At 42.0% G+C, this 14,549-nt stretch overlaps 1 protein-coding gene across 6 annotated transcripts in view; it reads left to right on the top strand.

The window, feature by feature from the left end:
• PRKCQ (protein kinase C theta) overlaps nt 1–14,549 on the top strand; it is a 178,717-nt gene that overhangs the window by 144,300 nt on the left and 19,868 nt on the right. For all 6 annotated transcript variants that reach the window (XM_064284833.1, XM_064284835.1, XM_064284836.1 and 3 more), the window contains 3 exons: nt 1,284–1,375; nt 3,571–3,633; nt 13,836–13,974. In XM_064284833.1, the coding sequence (XP_064140903.1) occupies nt 1,284–1,375; nt 3,571–3,633; nt 13,836–13,974 (294 nt within the window). The remainder of the gene's footprint in view (nt 1–1,283; nt 1,376–3,570; nt 3,634–13,835; nt 13,975–14,549) is intronic.

Raw genomic sequence — 14,549 nt, 5'->3', positions numbered from 1 at the left:
TATAACACAACATTTGCAAATGCAACATTTTTTACATATACAATTTAGTGACATGTATTATATTAATCGGGAAACCCTGGTGGCGTAGTGGTTAAGTGCTATGGCTGCTAACCAAAGGGTCAGCAGTTCAAATCTGCCAGACGCTCCTTGGAAACTCTATGGGGCAGTTCTACTCTGTCCCATAGGGTCGCTATGAGTCAGAATTGACTCGACGGCACTGGGTTTGGTTTTTTGGTTCCTTGTTGTGCAACCATCACCAATATCTGTTGCCATATTTTGCATCACCATAAACAAACTCAGTGCTTCCTTAACAATGATTCCCCCTTCTCCCCTCCCGCCCACCCCTGGTAACCACTAATAAACTTTGGTCTCTCCGCATTTGATTTGGAGAGTCTTTTTTTTTTTTTTTTAATTGTGGTAGCTATATAGGTAACAGACCTTTTACCACATGTACAGTTCAGTGATTACGTTCATCATGTTGTTCAGCCATCACCATTAACCCTTCCCAAAGTTTCCGTCACCCTTGATAGAAGCTCAGTGGGAGTCTTTATACATTGTTTCAAGACAGAATTTGGATGTCTGCCCTGAGCATTGCACCCTCTTGAAGAGTTACCTATACAAGATTGACATGACAACAGTAACTCTGAAGCACCGATGAGAACTTTGAGAAGCAGAGAGTTACAAGTTAACAGTGGTCAAACAATATGAGCAGAGATAGTGTGAATGGTGACACAATGTGAAGTACCTAACCACTGTGAAAATTGCTGAACAGGTATATGTTTTATTGTGTATATTTTCACCAAAAAAAAAAAAAAACCCTAGACTGGCTTACGCTTATAGCACTGCCACCAACAAGCTGTACTTTGGGCAAACTTGGCTTCCTCATTTGAAGGTTAAGTTTGCTTCTAGTTCTGAACATCTAACACTGTATGCATGGTCTTAGAAGAAGCTGTACAGAACTTTGCTCATTGCTAAATCAAATGATCAGATCCATACAATTCCACAATTTGTGTGACAATACTCTAACTTAGATGGATGTGATCCAAGATTTTGGAAGACCTTATTTCTGCATTTAAGCTAAGCTACTTATTCACTATGTCAATTTAGAAAAATCATGTCATCTTTCTGCCCAAGTCTCCTCATCAGTGATTAAAATAATGTAGAATAATAATAATAATGGAAGACAGAATTGGTGCCTCTGGAATTATCTAATCCATTTAAAAAGCAATCCTTGTTTTCTTTCTTAAGAAGCTAAAACTTGTGACTGTTTTGTTCTTTCCTAGGAAAACCTCTTTTTTGTGATGGAGTATCTCAACGGAGGAGACTTAATGTACCACATCCAGATCTGCCACAAGTTTGATCTTTGCAGAGCGACGTAAGAGCCCTGTAAAGGGGTTGCCAGTTTTCCGTTTCTCTTGTCAGTTACTGAGCGTTTTTCCCATTTGATGTTTTTCTCGTTTCCCCATTCAGCATGCCTAATTAGGTCTCAGGCAGCGCTTTGAACCAGTTCTTTCTGGTTCATTCCTGTTGGAGCCCCTGCTAAGAATTTGCATTTCTACCCCAAATATACTGAATCAGAATCTAGGTTTTAACAAGATCTCTTGTGTATGATAAATTTTGAGAACCGCTGTTCTCCTAGTGATTCTCAGAATTGGTCCCTAAGCAGCAGCTTTAGCACTGCCTGACAACTTGTTAGAAGTGCAAATTCTCAGCAGGGGTTCAACTGGAATGAACAGGTTCAGACCTGATCCCAGGGCAAGGTAAACTCCCGGGATTGTATCAAACAAGGAAACAGTTTTTCCAGTTTGTGAAACTTAAAGTTGTGTCGGTTTTGTTTCATTTCTCTGTGTTTTGAAACCGGTCACTTAGTTTCTTAAGAAACCACCCCAGTTCATCAGAACTCCAGCCACCCATATTTCTAAATAATCTGAGCACGGAAGCAAAGATTTGCCCTTTGCAAAGAACACAGGCCATAAAGGTGGTCACCAGGAATGAAGCTTTTCGCCGAGGACTTTAGTGGGAAGCTCAACATGAAAGCATAAAGCATTTGGCTCAAGGGGCATGAGCATTAGGAACCTGGAAGAGACACTTATTCTATTTGAAAATATATCTTCACCTTCTTTGGCATCAAGCAACCGTAGATGCAAGCGAGATTGAGCAGGCTGTGTTTGCCAGATGGGACTACAGCCGAGTCCCAGAGAACCTACTGCTCCCCCTGCTTACCATTGTGTGCCCCCCTCCCCCACCGTGGATCTTGGATTCAGAGTAGTAAAACCACCTTGAAATTCAAGCAAAAGGAAACTGGGCCACCAGGCTCACTCTAAAACGATAGGTATAGATCGGCTTTCTTTGCTTGATGCTCAGTAATCTTTCACTCACCTCTGAATGAACACTTTTTGAGTGCTTCAGATGAACCGGGTTGAAAGTTGGACTTGTTCCACCAGCTTCTGCAAGAACCCTGGCTGAAGTTGCTGTTCTGGAAAATCCAGTGGGTAGCACTCCACTGCTCTCATTGCCTCCAGGAACCATCAGCAAAGTGCCAAGAGATAATTTTATCGGATTTCTGCTGCTGAGAAATCATCAGGCATTTTTTGTGCTAGGAAGGGCTCAGTCCACTGACCTCTTTAATGCTCAGGAATGCCAACTTGGAAACATGCTATCTCTTGTGTCTTAAATGCTTTCCAAGAAGGAGATTTTTGTATTCTTCTATGAGATCCAGCAAATATCACTACCAGGAAGCTCTCCCTTATCTCTAACCTTAATCCCACTCATGACAGTATAAACTCATTTCCTTTTAAGCCTGTCATCATGAAAGATGAAGAGTCATTTATCGCCCTCCATCTTATAATATCCTTTCCCCCACCTCTCAGGTTCCGCATCTTGTACAGGCTGAATTGTATCAGCATGACAACAAACAAGCCTGGTCTATTTGATAAGGCCCTACTTACAGGGCTATGGGCTCCAAACCAAACATAAAATAAAGGGGAAAAATATTTCCTCTGTTGTAAACACACATTACTATTGAATTTGATTTTTTCTGTCTGTGTGTTTTAGTTACAAAAAACGACAGTTGATGCATTGTCATTTATAATACAAGAATAAGCATTGGACTCAGGTGGGACTAGTTTAAGATACTAGCTCTGTTTTGTACTATCAGTGCAGAAGCTAGACATGTCTGAACCTCAATTTTCTTTTTTTTTTTTTATGATAAGTATGTAGGTAACAGACCATTTACCATTTCTATAATCTTCACGTGTACAATTCATTGACATTAATTACATTCATCATATTCAACCATCACCATTAACCATTCCCAAATTTTTCCATCACCCTTAACGGAAGCTCAGTGTCCCCTCAACACTGGGACTTCCTTTCCCCCTCCCGCTCACTGGTTTTCTCATGTGTAAAATAACCTCTTCCTCTTGTCAGGATTAAACAAAATAATGTGCATAAGCCATCGTGCAGAGCCCCTCCACATACCACTCAGGCCATAAATAGAAAACTGGGTTCGGGGATTGTATTTTGTCCTGTGAATGCATTCATTTTGAACCTCACTTCTCCTTCCTTTAGGTTTTATGCTGCTGAAATTATCCTTGGTCTGCAGTTCCTGCATTCCAAAGGAATTGTCTACAGGTAAGTGTTGCTCCTTGGAAATGAACACTAAGGTATATGGATTTCTTGGTCCAGTTAATTTTTATTGTACGTTAGTGATATGAAATTGCCAGTGTGCTTTTGTGATACAAAGTTCCAACCCAGACCTTCTCCCCACAAGGATAACATGGGTAATGATTTAATAAGAACCAAGTAAGAAATTCCAGTCTCAAAAGCAGTTAGGTTCTAATCTTACTTGTCCCTTGCTCTGCCCCTTACTTTTGTTCCCCCTTTCACTGCCCCATTCTCACTTCCTTCCATTATTCTGCTTTCTCTTTAATATATTATTGTTGCTTACTCTCTCTTCCTTTACTTTTTTCCACTTGATAATTCTTGTTGTTATTTGTATTTGCTTTGGGCCACCTAGAAATGTTGGTGAAATTTTCTCTTGGCAAGGCAAGGAGAGGGTGTCTTAGTCTCCTAGTACTGCTGTAACAGAAATATCACAAGTGGGGGGCTTTAAAGAACAGAAACTGACTTTCTCACAGTTGTGGAGATGAAAAGTCCAGATTAGGGTTTCAGCCACGTCCATTCCTTCTTTGTCGGTAGGCCCAGCCATTCCTTGGTTCCTTGGCTGGTCCACAGTCCCCACAGGGCACCTGTCTTCCCGTGCGTGCGTGCGTGTGTGTGTGTGTGTGTGTGTGTGTGTGTATTCTGCGTTTTTATAACTTAGAAGTGATTAGATTTAGGATCCATCTTCTACTGGTATGGCCTCATTAATATAACAAAAAAAGTAAAACCCTATATTCAGAGAGGATCATATCCACAGCACAAGGACCAGAAAGTCAACACATTATTTTGGGGCGGGGGGACACAATTAGCCTATAACAGGAGCTTCTTCTAAAGCACTCAGACACACTTTTGGAAACCTGTGGTCCTACATCTCGCAGAAGCGCACGGAACACCATGCGCATACTCTCATGAGCGGACGTCTGTCCAGAATTCTCTGTTGTACAATCTCGTATCAGGTCGTTCAGTCAGAGCCCTTCGATGAAAGCTCTTATACTTCAGTCCCCTTACTTCTTTTCTCAAAACACTGTTGACACGTATTTAACATAAAAAAAAATACACGTCTTTAAAAGCTTAGTTGTCTGGTTTCCAGCTCACTGCAGATGAGGGATAAAAAAAAAAAGAAACAGAAATGGGCTGGCAGAGCTTCCGGAAGCCAGCGCAGCCACTGCAATGAGAAGTGACAGCTCACAACCTGACATAAGGGGAAGATACGAAGCAACCGAAAGGCTCCGGGAGAACGGGATTGCATGCTCTTTTGTGGCAGATGTTCGTAATAATGACCTGGGGTCATCAATAAAGGGTAAATTATGTTCCACAGCGGTCATTTAAGACAGCCAGACCGTGCGTAACACAGCTCAGAAAGCATTCCATCAGAGATGGTTAATATTTAAGCTTTAGTGTTTGAAGAGAAAGCTGCCATTATCTGGGAAATTCACTTAGGGAAGACCCCTCCATTTCAGAGGGTACAGCCAGATGAGGCCTGCCCAGTTTAGAGGCAGAGAACTAAAGACTGAAGGGAGTTTTGGGAAGGCCGTTTTCTGGAACAGCAGGGACTTTGGATATGATTTTGGGGGGGGGGGCGGGGGAGCCTATCTAAAGTATAATAGCTTAAGAAGCTGTTTGTTATAAATTGAATTGTGGCCCCCCAAAATATGTGTTGAAACCCTAACCCCTATACCTGTGGAGGAAAGCTTGGTGGCATAGTGGTTAAGAGCTATGGCTGCTAACCAAAAGGTTGGCAGTTCAAGTCCACCAGGCACTCCTTGGAAACCATATGGGGTAAGGTTCTACTCTGTCCCATAGGGTCGCTATGAGTCAGAATTGACTCAACGGCAATGGGTTTGGTTTTTTGGTATACCTGTGGATAGAATCCTGTTTGGAAATGGGTTTTTCTTTGTTATGTTAATGAGGCCATACCAGTGTAGGGTTTGTTCTCAGCCTAATCCCTTCTGACCCATAAGAAGAGAACAAGGAAGGGAATGACATGGCTGAGACACTGATTTGGGCTTTGAGCCTCCAGAACTGTAGGAAAATAAATCTCTGTTCTTTAAAGCCACCCACTTGTGGTATTTGTGTTACAGCAGCTCTAGGTAATTAAGACAGCATTTTATACTATTTTTTAATTTTCAGGAAATTGAGAAACGTTATTCAAAAACCTGAGGAGGATCCATGTTTTATTTCCTTGTATATCTGTAATGCCTGCGATATACCTAAGATTTACCTATACTGAGGGACTCGAGAGCCCTGGTGGTGCAATGGTTAAGTGCTCAGCTGCTAACCAAAATGTGGGTGGTTTGAACCCACCAGCCACTCCAAGGGAGAAAGATGTGACAGCCTGCTTCCACAAGAGAACCCTATGGGGAAATTCTACTCTGTCCTATATGGTAGCTATGAGTTGGAATTGGCTTGATGGCACTGGGCTTTTTTTGTTTTTTTTCAAGGACTCAGAAGATTGTGTGAGATGGATGGATGGATGGATGGATGGATGGATGGATGGATGGATGGATGGATGGATGGATGGATGGATGGATGGGAAGGTTTGAGAGAAAGAGAAATTAGAGCTGGAAGGGACTTCAAGAGAACAGAACCCACATGCCCCAGTGCAGTCAGTGTCTACAAATCACAGTTCTTCCTTTTATCAGTTAATCTTGCAAGTTACTGACTTGCAGAATAAATAAACACCAATAAAGGTCCAAACGTAGCTTTATTCTCACAAACAAGTTATACCCATTTTAGTGCTCTTACTATGTTATTAGTAACTCATATATTTGAAGCCACTTACAAAGGCTTTCAGATGGATTATCTCATTTGATGCTCACAAGGTCCTTGTGAGGTAAGCAAGGCAGGCTTCATTGTACCCATTTTACAGATGAGCAGTCTGAGGCTCAGAGAAGGGAAATGACTTGGCTGAGCTAGTGAGCTAGTTAGGATTTGAAAGCTAGTTTTTCTGACTCCCAGTCGAGGACTCCTCTACAATACCCTGCTTCTTCCGAATGGAAAAGCTTTGCTTCTGTTGACCACGCAATTGAGTGAAAGTTTCCACTTAATTTTGTTTTACGTTTGAGGCACAAATGTGCTGCTCCTTTGGGCAGACAGTGCTTATCAGAGCCAAACCAGGTGACTTGGGCTCTGAAAGTTCTTTTCCAGGTCCTAATGTCCTTTGAGGTGGGTATGAGGAGTAAATAGCCTGACATGTCTCAAAATATTCTTGACCTTTGAGTTCTGTAGTGTTTACAGTTGGCTACAGGGAACCTTTCTGGTCTTTCTCTGCCCTCATTCCTTACCCTCATGGAGGTCTGGCATTGCATGGCAGCCTTTCTGCACCTTTCTTATGCCAACTTAGACCTCTCAAATCTTCAGTGACCTTCTCTCCCCACCCCCAAACACACCTGGCCAACTTTAGAGAGCAGCTTGAAAATTTGACACTAAGCTTGTTATTCGTAGCAGAAAGCCCAGAGAACATTATTAGAATCAGGTAAAATGTACCCATGTTGTCACAGAAAATTCTGGCTATCTTAGCAAGACCAGTTCAATGAAGAAGACCAGGTGAGTTTGCTATCGTTGGTTTAAGGGGATATAAAAGAGAAGAAAGACTGGGTTTGCATCCCAGCCACTGATGGGGTGTTTGGTTATATAACCTATAACCAAACCAAAACCAAACCTGTTGCCATCAAGTAGGTTCTGGCTCATAGCAACGCTATAGGACAGGGCTTCCAAGGCTGTAATCTTTACAGAAGCAGACTGCCCCATCTTTCTCCCGTGGAGTCTCTAGTGGGTTTGAACTGCCAGGGCTCCTTAACCTATAAGAGCTTTTGTGTTTTTTATCAGGATAATATGAATAAAATATTAATAACTCCAGATTAAAGAGTTATTTATAAGAAACAAGTGATGAAATGCATGTGAAAGCAAGAAACCCAATGAAAATATTAGACATTATTTCCATTACTCTGATTACAGTCCTGTATCTGGGTGTCTGGATCCCTAGTGATGACCCCAAAACTATCTTTCAACCAAATTTTTAGAATTATACATATGTGGCTATAGAGGAGGCAAATATGTTTCATAGAGCAGAAACCCAAAATGATATCAGTATTACATGGAGTTGGATTAGAAAATGAACCTGAAATTTTAAAATAAGGAGTTAAATATGACATGTAATTGGATTATTGGAATATAATTGATAAGTTGAAATGAAACAGCATACTTAGTTTGAATGGAAGATCAGGGAGGCAGGAGGCTAGTGCTCTCTAATGAGAAAATTTAGATCTATTGGAAGTCTTCAGACCTGATGCCACCACCCATCTGTCAATTTGTCATACTGTGTTGCTGTAATGCTGGAAGATATGCCACCAGTATTTCAAATACCAGCAGCGTAACCCATGATGGACAGGTTTCAGCAGTTTCCAACCTGAAACAGAGTTGAAGAAAGGCCTGGTGAGCCACTTTCAAAAATTAGCCAGTGAAAACCTTATGGATCCCAACAGAACATTGTCCACCTTGCTTGCTTTGGACATGTCATCAGGAGGGATCAATCACTAGAGGAGAACATCATATTTGGTGAAGTAAAGGGCCAGTGAGGGCAAGGGAGACCCTCAGTGAGATGGATTGGCACAGTAACCTCAGTGATGAACTCTGACATGCTGGCTGGCAATCATGAGGATGACACAAGACCAGGCAGTGCTTTGTTCTGTTGTACCTAAGGTTGCCATGAGTCGGAGTCAACTCAACAGCAGCCATCTATCTATCTAGACCGAATAATGAATGTATATAACAGTATTTCAGTTTGAATGAGAGAGAAACAGAACCGATACAAATGTGAGATCTGCTCCCGGCCTCCTGTCAGGCAGAGGCTGCTGGTGATGCGTTCATAACGGAGATTACTGAGCTCGCCCAGATGGAAGATGTCAACTCTGGGGACTTCTGTTGTCTCACTCCACCAAAAAAAAAAAAAAGGCAGAGCTGTATTCCATTCTCGAGTTCTGTAGTTAATTTACTCTCACAGGAGGTGGAGGAAGCAATGAAGGGGAACAGTTAGTTACCCAGGACCTAATTGCAACTGAAAATCACTGGTTGGTGAAATGCAGTGATAAATTCATTCAATAAATATTGAATGCCCAGTACATGCTATACTCTTGTTGGGACAATCACAATACAGTACCACTCTCATAAAACTTGCAGTTTAACAGCAGAGACAAAACAAATAATGATGGCAACTTAGAAGAATATGAATATTTTCTTAATCAGAGCTGTTTGATGATAAGTAACATAAAACTAAGGAGCCCTGGTGGTACAGTGGTTATGCACTTGGCGGCTAACCAAAAAGTTAGTGGTTCGAACCCACCAACAGCTCTGGAGGAGAAAGGTGTGGCAGGCTGCTTCCATAAAGATTACAGCCTCACAATAGAGGGTCCCGGACAAAGCTGGAGAAAAATGTAGAACAAAATTCTAACTCAAAAAGAAAGACCAGACTTGCTGGCCTGACAGACTGGAGAAACCCTGAGAGCATGGCCCCTGGACATCCTTTCAGCTGAGTAATGAGGTCACTCCTGAGGTTCACCCTTCAGCCAAAGACTGAACAGGCGCATGGAACAAAACAAGACTAAAGCGGTGCACCAGCCCTGGGGCAGGGACTGAAAGGCAGGAGGGAACAAGAAAGCTGGTAATAGGGAACCCAGGCTTCAGAAGGGAGAGTTGACATGTTGTGGGGTTGTTAACCAATATCATAGAACAATGTGTATACTGACTGTTTGATGAGAAACTAGTTTGTTCTGTAAACCTTCGTCTAAAGTACAATAAAAACATTAAAAAAAGAAAAAAGATTACAGCCTCAGAAACACTATGGGGGCAGTTCTGCTCTGTTGTGTAGGGTCTCTATGAGTCAAAATCAACTCAATGGCAACAAGTATGGTTTTTGGTTTTAATATAAAACCACTCAAACTTTTTCTTAAGCAAAGCAGGCCTCATTAAGAAACTGCAGACTCTTTAGGTGAAAGGAAGGGCAACACACAACACAGAGGAAGTCAGCACAACTGGACTAAACCAAAAGCAAACAAGTTTCCTGAATATAACCAAGCACTTCAAAGGCCACAGTAGCAGGGACAGGGGTCTGGGGACCATGGTTTCAGGGGACATTAGGTCAATTGGCATAACAAAATGTATCAAGAAAACGTTCTGCATCCCATTTTGGTGAGAGGCGTCCAGGGTGTTAAATGCTAGCAAGCAGCCATCTAAGATGCGTTAACTGGTCTCAACCTGCCTGGAGCAAAGGAGAATGAAGAACACCAAAGACATTTGGTAAAGATGAGCCCAAGAGTCAGAGAGGGCCACATAAACCAGAGACTCCCATCAGCCTGAGACCAGAAGAACTAGATGGTGCCTGGCTACCACCAGTCACTGCCCAGACAGGGAACATGAGAGAATCCCTGATGGAGCAGGAGAACAGTGGGATGCAAATCTCAAATTCTCAAAAGACCAGGCTTAAAGGTCTGACTGAGACTGGAGGGACCCTGGAGGTCATGGTCCCCAGACCCTCTGTTAGCCCAAGATTGGAACCATTCCTGAAGCCAATTTTCCAGACAGGGATTGGACTATAGGATAGACAATGATACTGGTGATGAGTGAGCTTCTTGGCTTAAGTAGACACATGAGACTATGTGAGCAACTCCCGTCTAGAGGCGAGATGAGAAGGAAAAGGGGGACAGGAGCTGGTTGAATGGACACGGGAATACAGGGTGGAGAGGAGGAGTGTGCTGTCTCATTAGGAGGAGAGCAGCTAGGAGTACTTAGCAAGTTGTGTATAACTTTTTGTATGAAAGTCTTTCTTGATTTCTAACTTTCACCTAAAGCGCAATAAAGAAGAAAGAAAGAACTGCAGAGTCGTCAGAAACAAAGGTAGCTTTTCTTTACTCGTGTCTCTTTGGCCCTCTTTGGGTTTACATGTTCTCTTACTGCTGCTTTTGGCATAGCCGCTTCATTTTTCTCTCCTTTTAACAAGCTAGTTTTCTCTCCTTCTCCAAGGACATGCTAAGGGACAAGCCACAAGCAGCCCTAGGTATCTTCTCAGTTCAGGCATCTAACTAAGATTGTTGTTGTTGTTAGGTGCCGTCAAGTCGGTTCTGACTCATAGCAACCCTATAGGACAGAGTATACTGCCCCATAGAGTTTCCAAGGAGTGGCTGGTGGATTTGAACTGTCAACCTTTTGGTTAGCAACCAAGCTCTTAACCACTGCACCACTGGGGCTCCATGACAGATTACTGTCCCCATATCATGAGAAAAGGAGAAAAAACGAATGATACGGCTTGGGCCAGGCATCCACTTCTGGTCTAGTCGCCTGAGGTCAAGGGCACCTGGTTACTCACCAGGCCCTTTGGAAACAGAATCTTTGAGAAGGGAGCCTGAGAAGACTCTCTAAGAAGAAGTTTAGTATGGAGTGAAAGCAATAGTTATTCCTACTCCACACCAAGTCATCTTAGAAGCTAACAAAGGCCGTGGTAGCCATCACCAACCATATAACCTAGATTTGAAGAGAGTAGATTTCAGAAAGTTCAGATATTCATGGACAGATAACATAAAGGGAGAGAAAGCTGAATATTGGACGACAAACTAGAATTCCTAGGAGTCCATTGACTAAAATCAATAAAATAAAATTTCAAAGAAATTGATGTCAACTGTGGGACCTGTATTATCTTTAAAAAATCAATTTCACAGGTACAAGATGAGAAGAAAGTGGTAAAATGGAAGTTAGTGGGTTTTTTTTTTTTTTTTTAAAGCACCGGGAGGTTTTAGTTTACAAGAAGCTCAATATCAACCTGTATTGTGATGGAGCTACTGAAACAGCTAGTGAAATACCATCTTTGTCCACAGTAGTAAAAGGCAGGAGACTCGGAAGCTAACAGCACCACCATGTGCTGCACCAATCAGATTGTGTATCTAGAGGACGTGGGTTCCATTCTGAGCACCACAGTTTAAGATGAAAATTGACAAATGTGAGATATTTGAAAGGTAGTGACTGGAATGTTGAAGGGAATGAAACTATGTCAAATGAAGAACAAAGTAAAGACAAGAAAAATCTGATGTCACTTTTCAGATATTCAGGGTATCATCTGTAATAATAGAAAGCATCCTTCAACCAGTAGGTAAAATTATGGGGAAGCATAACTTGGCTCATTTATTTTAAATCTTGTCAAAAAAAAAACAAACAAACAATAAATGATTTTCAGTTACATTTATCTAGAAATGGAATAGAGTACCTGTTCCCCAAGGAGAGGAATCTATTCACCTGTTGTTCTGGCATCAGGTAGACTCTGGTTCTAGAATTATTCTTTAATAAAAAAACCAAAAAACTTTTATTGTGGGAAATATCTATGTAACAAATCATTTGCCTTTTCAACATTCTTTACATGTACAATTCAGTAACATAAGTTATATTTATCATGTTGTTCAACCATTAACATCTTTTTGTAAATTTTTCCATCACCCTTAACAGAAGCCCAGTGTCCCCTAAACACTGAGTTCCTCATCCCACCCCCCATCCTCTACTCCTAGTAACCAGAGGCGTAACTAAGGCATGGCAGGTAGGGCGTGTGTCCTGGGCACTGCTTGAGGAGGGGCGCTAATGAGCAGTTTCTATTGGCTATCGAAGTTTCCGTTGCCAGCCATGAGAGATCCTTCAGCAATTTAAAACTAATAGTCGCTGTTTTTCATAGATAAGCCCCTGCTAGTAGCCATTACTATTAGCCATTAGGAAACCCTGGTAGCATAGTGGTTAAGTGCTATGGCTGCTAACCAAAAGGTCAGCAGTTCAAGTCTACCAGGCGCTCCTTGGAAACTCTATGGGGCAGTTCTACTCTGTCCTATAGGGTTGCTATGAGTCGGAATCAGTTCAACAGCAATGGGTTTTCAATGGGAGTAGCCATTAATAAACTTTGGTCTCTATACACTTGCGCATCCTAGATATAACATGTCAGAGGGATCCTGCAATAATTGTCCCTTTGTGGCTGATTTATTTCATTCAGCATAACATTTCAAGTTTCATCCATGTTGTAGCATGTACCAGGACTTCATTTCTGTTTATGGCTGAGTAATATTCCATTGTATGTATTCGCACGTTTTATTTAGAATTACACTATAGAATTATCCTTTATGCTAGTTAGGAAAGCCTTCCTCAGTTGGTCTTGGAATTAGGTACAGTACAAATAATTTATTCATGAAGAAACTGAGCCTCACTTTTCTGTAAAATGGGGAGAATACTTACCTCACGATATTATTGCAATATTAAACAGAAAAAAACAGAAGTAAGTATAATTTCTAGGCCTTTTCTCCCTCACCTTTACCCCCAGGAAAGTGCTGGGATAAAGAGTCTCAGATTTGTGCTCATGTCAACCTTCTCTTGAACTGTGCTCCTTAGTAAGACAGAAAGAGGAACTAGTGGCCGCCAGCCATTCTTTTGAAGACTTAGCTTCATCTGTACTCCAACCTTTTGGCAAGTGGCTAACTGTATATGTTGTGCGGTATTAGGTACCACCCTATAGCAAACACTTCACCACCTACCAGCCCCTGATGTCATTTCATCATTAGCAGTTTCTTTATATCTAGACACTGTTTCTTGAGACCTCTCTTAAAATTAATGTTACATCAGAAGAGATTATACATTAACCTTTATGTGCTTTCTCACCAACTACTCAATCAACCATTCAAGAAATATGACTTAAGCTCCAAGGATGTGCTCAGTGCTGTGCTGGACATGGAAGGTACAAACATGTGTCTGAGTCAAACCCTGGAAAGGCTGAATAGAGGCAGGAAGAGCTGTTGAGAAAACCCCAAACATGAGGTACTAGCCAAGGAGTAAAGATGAAGTTAACAGCAAAGCAGTGGGCACACTGAGCAAAGCTGTAGACGAGGAGCAGGGTTTGGAAGGCTGTCAGGCTGGAGCTCTGCTACATCCCTCATTGTGGTCATTTTATTTTAACAAGATTGCATTCATAAAGGGCCCTGGTGGCCCAGTGGTGGCACAGTGGTTAAGTCAGCAGTTCAAATCCATCAGCCACTCCTTGGAAATCCTATGGAGCAGTTCTACTCTGTTCTGTAGGATCACTATGAGTTGGAATCTACTCAATGGCAACGGGTTTGGTATTCATTAAAGTGACATTTTGCTTTGCTTTTATTTTCCAGGGACCTGAAGCTGGATAATATCCTGTTAGACAAAGACGGACATATCAAAATAGCAGACTTTGGGATGTGCAAGGAGAACATGTTAGGAGATGCGAGGACAAACACTTTCTGCGGAACTCCTGACTACATCGCCCCGGAGGTAGGGATACCTACCAGGAAGGCCTGCAACTGGCCCCTTCCCCGCCTAAACCCAACCCTGGGCCGAGCACTACTGTTTCTTCCTCCTCTTAAAATGGCAAGATTTTAACTGTTTGGGCTCAGAATTTATATTTGTTTTCCTGAGCATTTCATAAATACAGTCCCACAAAAGTGTTGTCATTCTTACTTTATAGAGGTTGGTACTCACACAAATTGCAACACCTCTCCAAGGCTTGAATAGTCCAGCATTACCTTTCAGTCATGACTCCTCTCACCCCAGCCTGAAAGTCAACTAGAATGAAAAACTGGTGAAGAACCAGGTGGAAACTGGATACTCTCACCAGTACCCGCCAGAGTTAAGTCAAGTCGCTTAATTTTAGGATCAGAAAACCTGAAGATTCCAAGCTGCCCCTGCGTGAACATAGATGGCCAAAGTCTCACTGAGCTTCACTTTTCTGTAAAATGGGGAGAATACTTACCTCACAATATTATTGCAAGCATTCAATGGGATAATATATGAGATCTTAACCATTGCCCCCACCCCCACCAAAAACGTAAAATAAGACATTGCTGTCT

This window comes from Loxodonta africana, chromosome 4 (assembly GCF_030014295.1).
Source record: "Loxodonta africana isolate mLoxAfr1 chromosome 4, mLoxAfr1.hap2, whole genome shotgun sequence".
NCBI lineage: Eukaryota > Metazoa > Chordata > Mammalia > Proboscidea > Elephantidae > Loxodonta > Loxodonta africana.
Note: the sequence above shows the minus strand (reverse complement) of the source record. Positions and strands in the feature narration are given on the sequence as shown.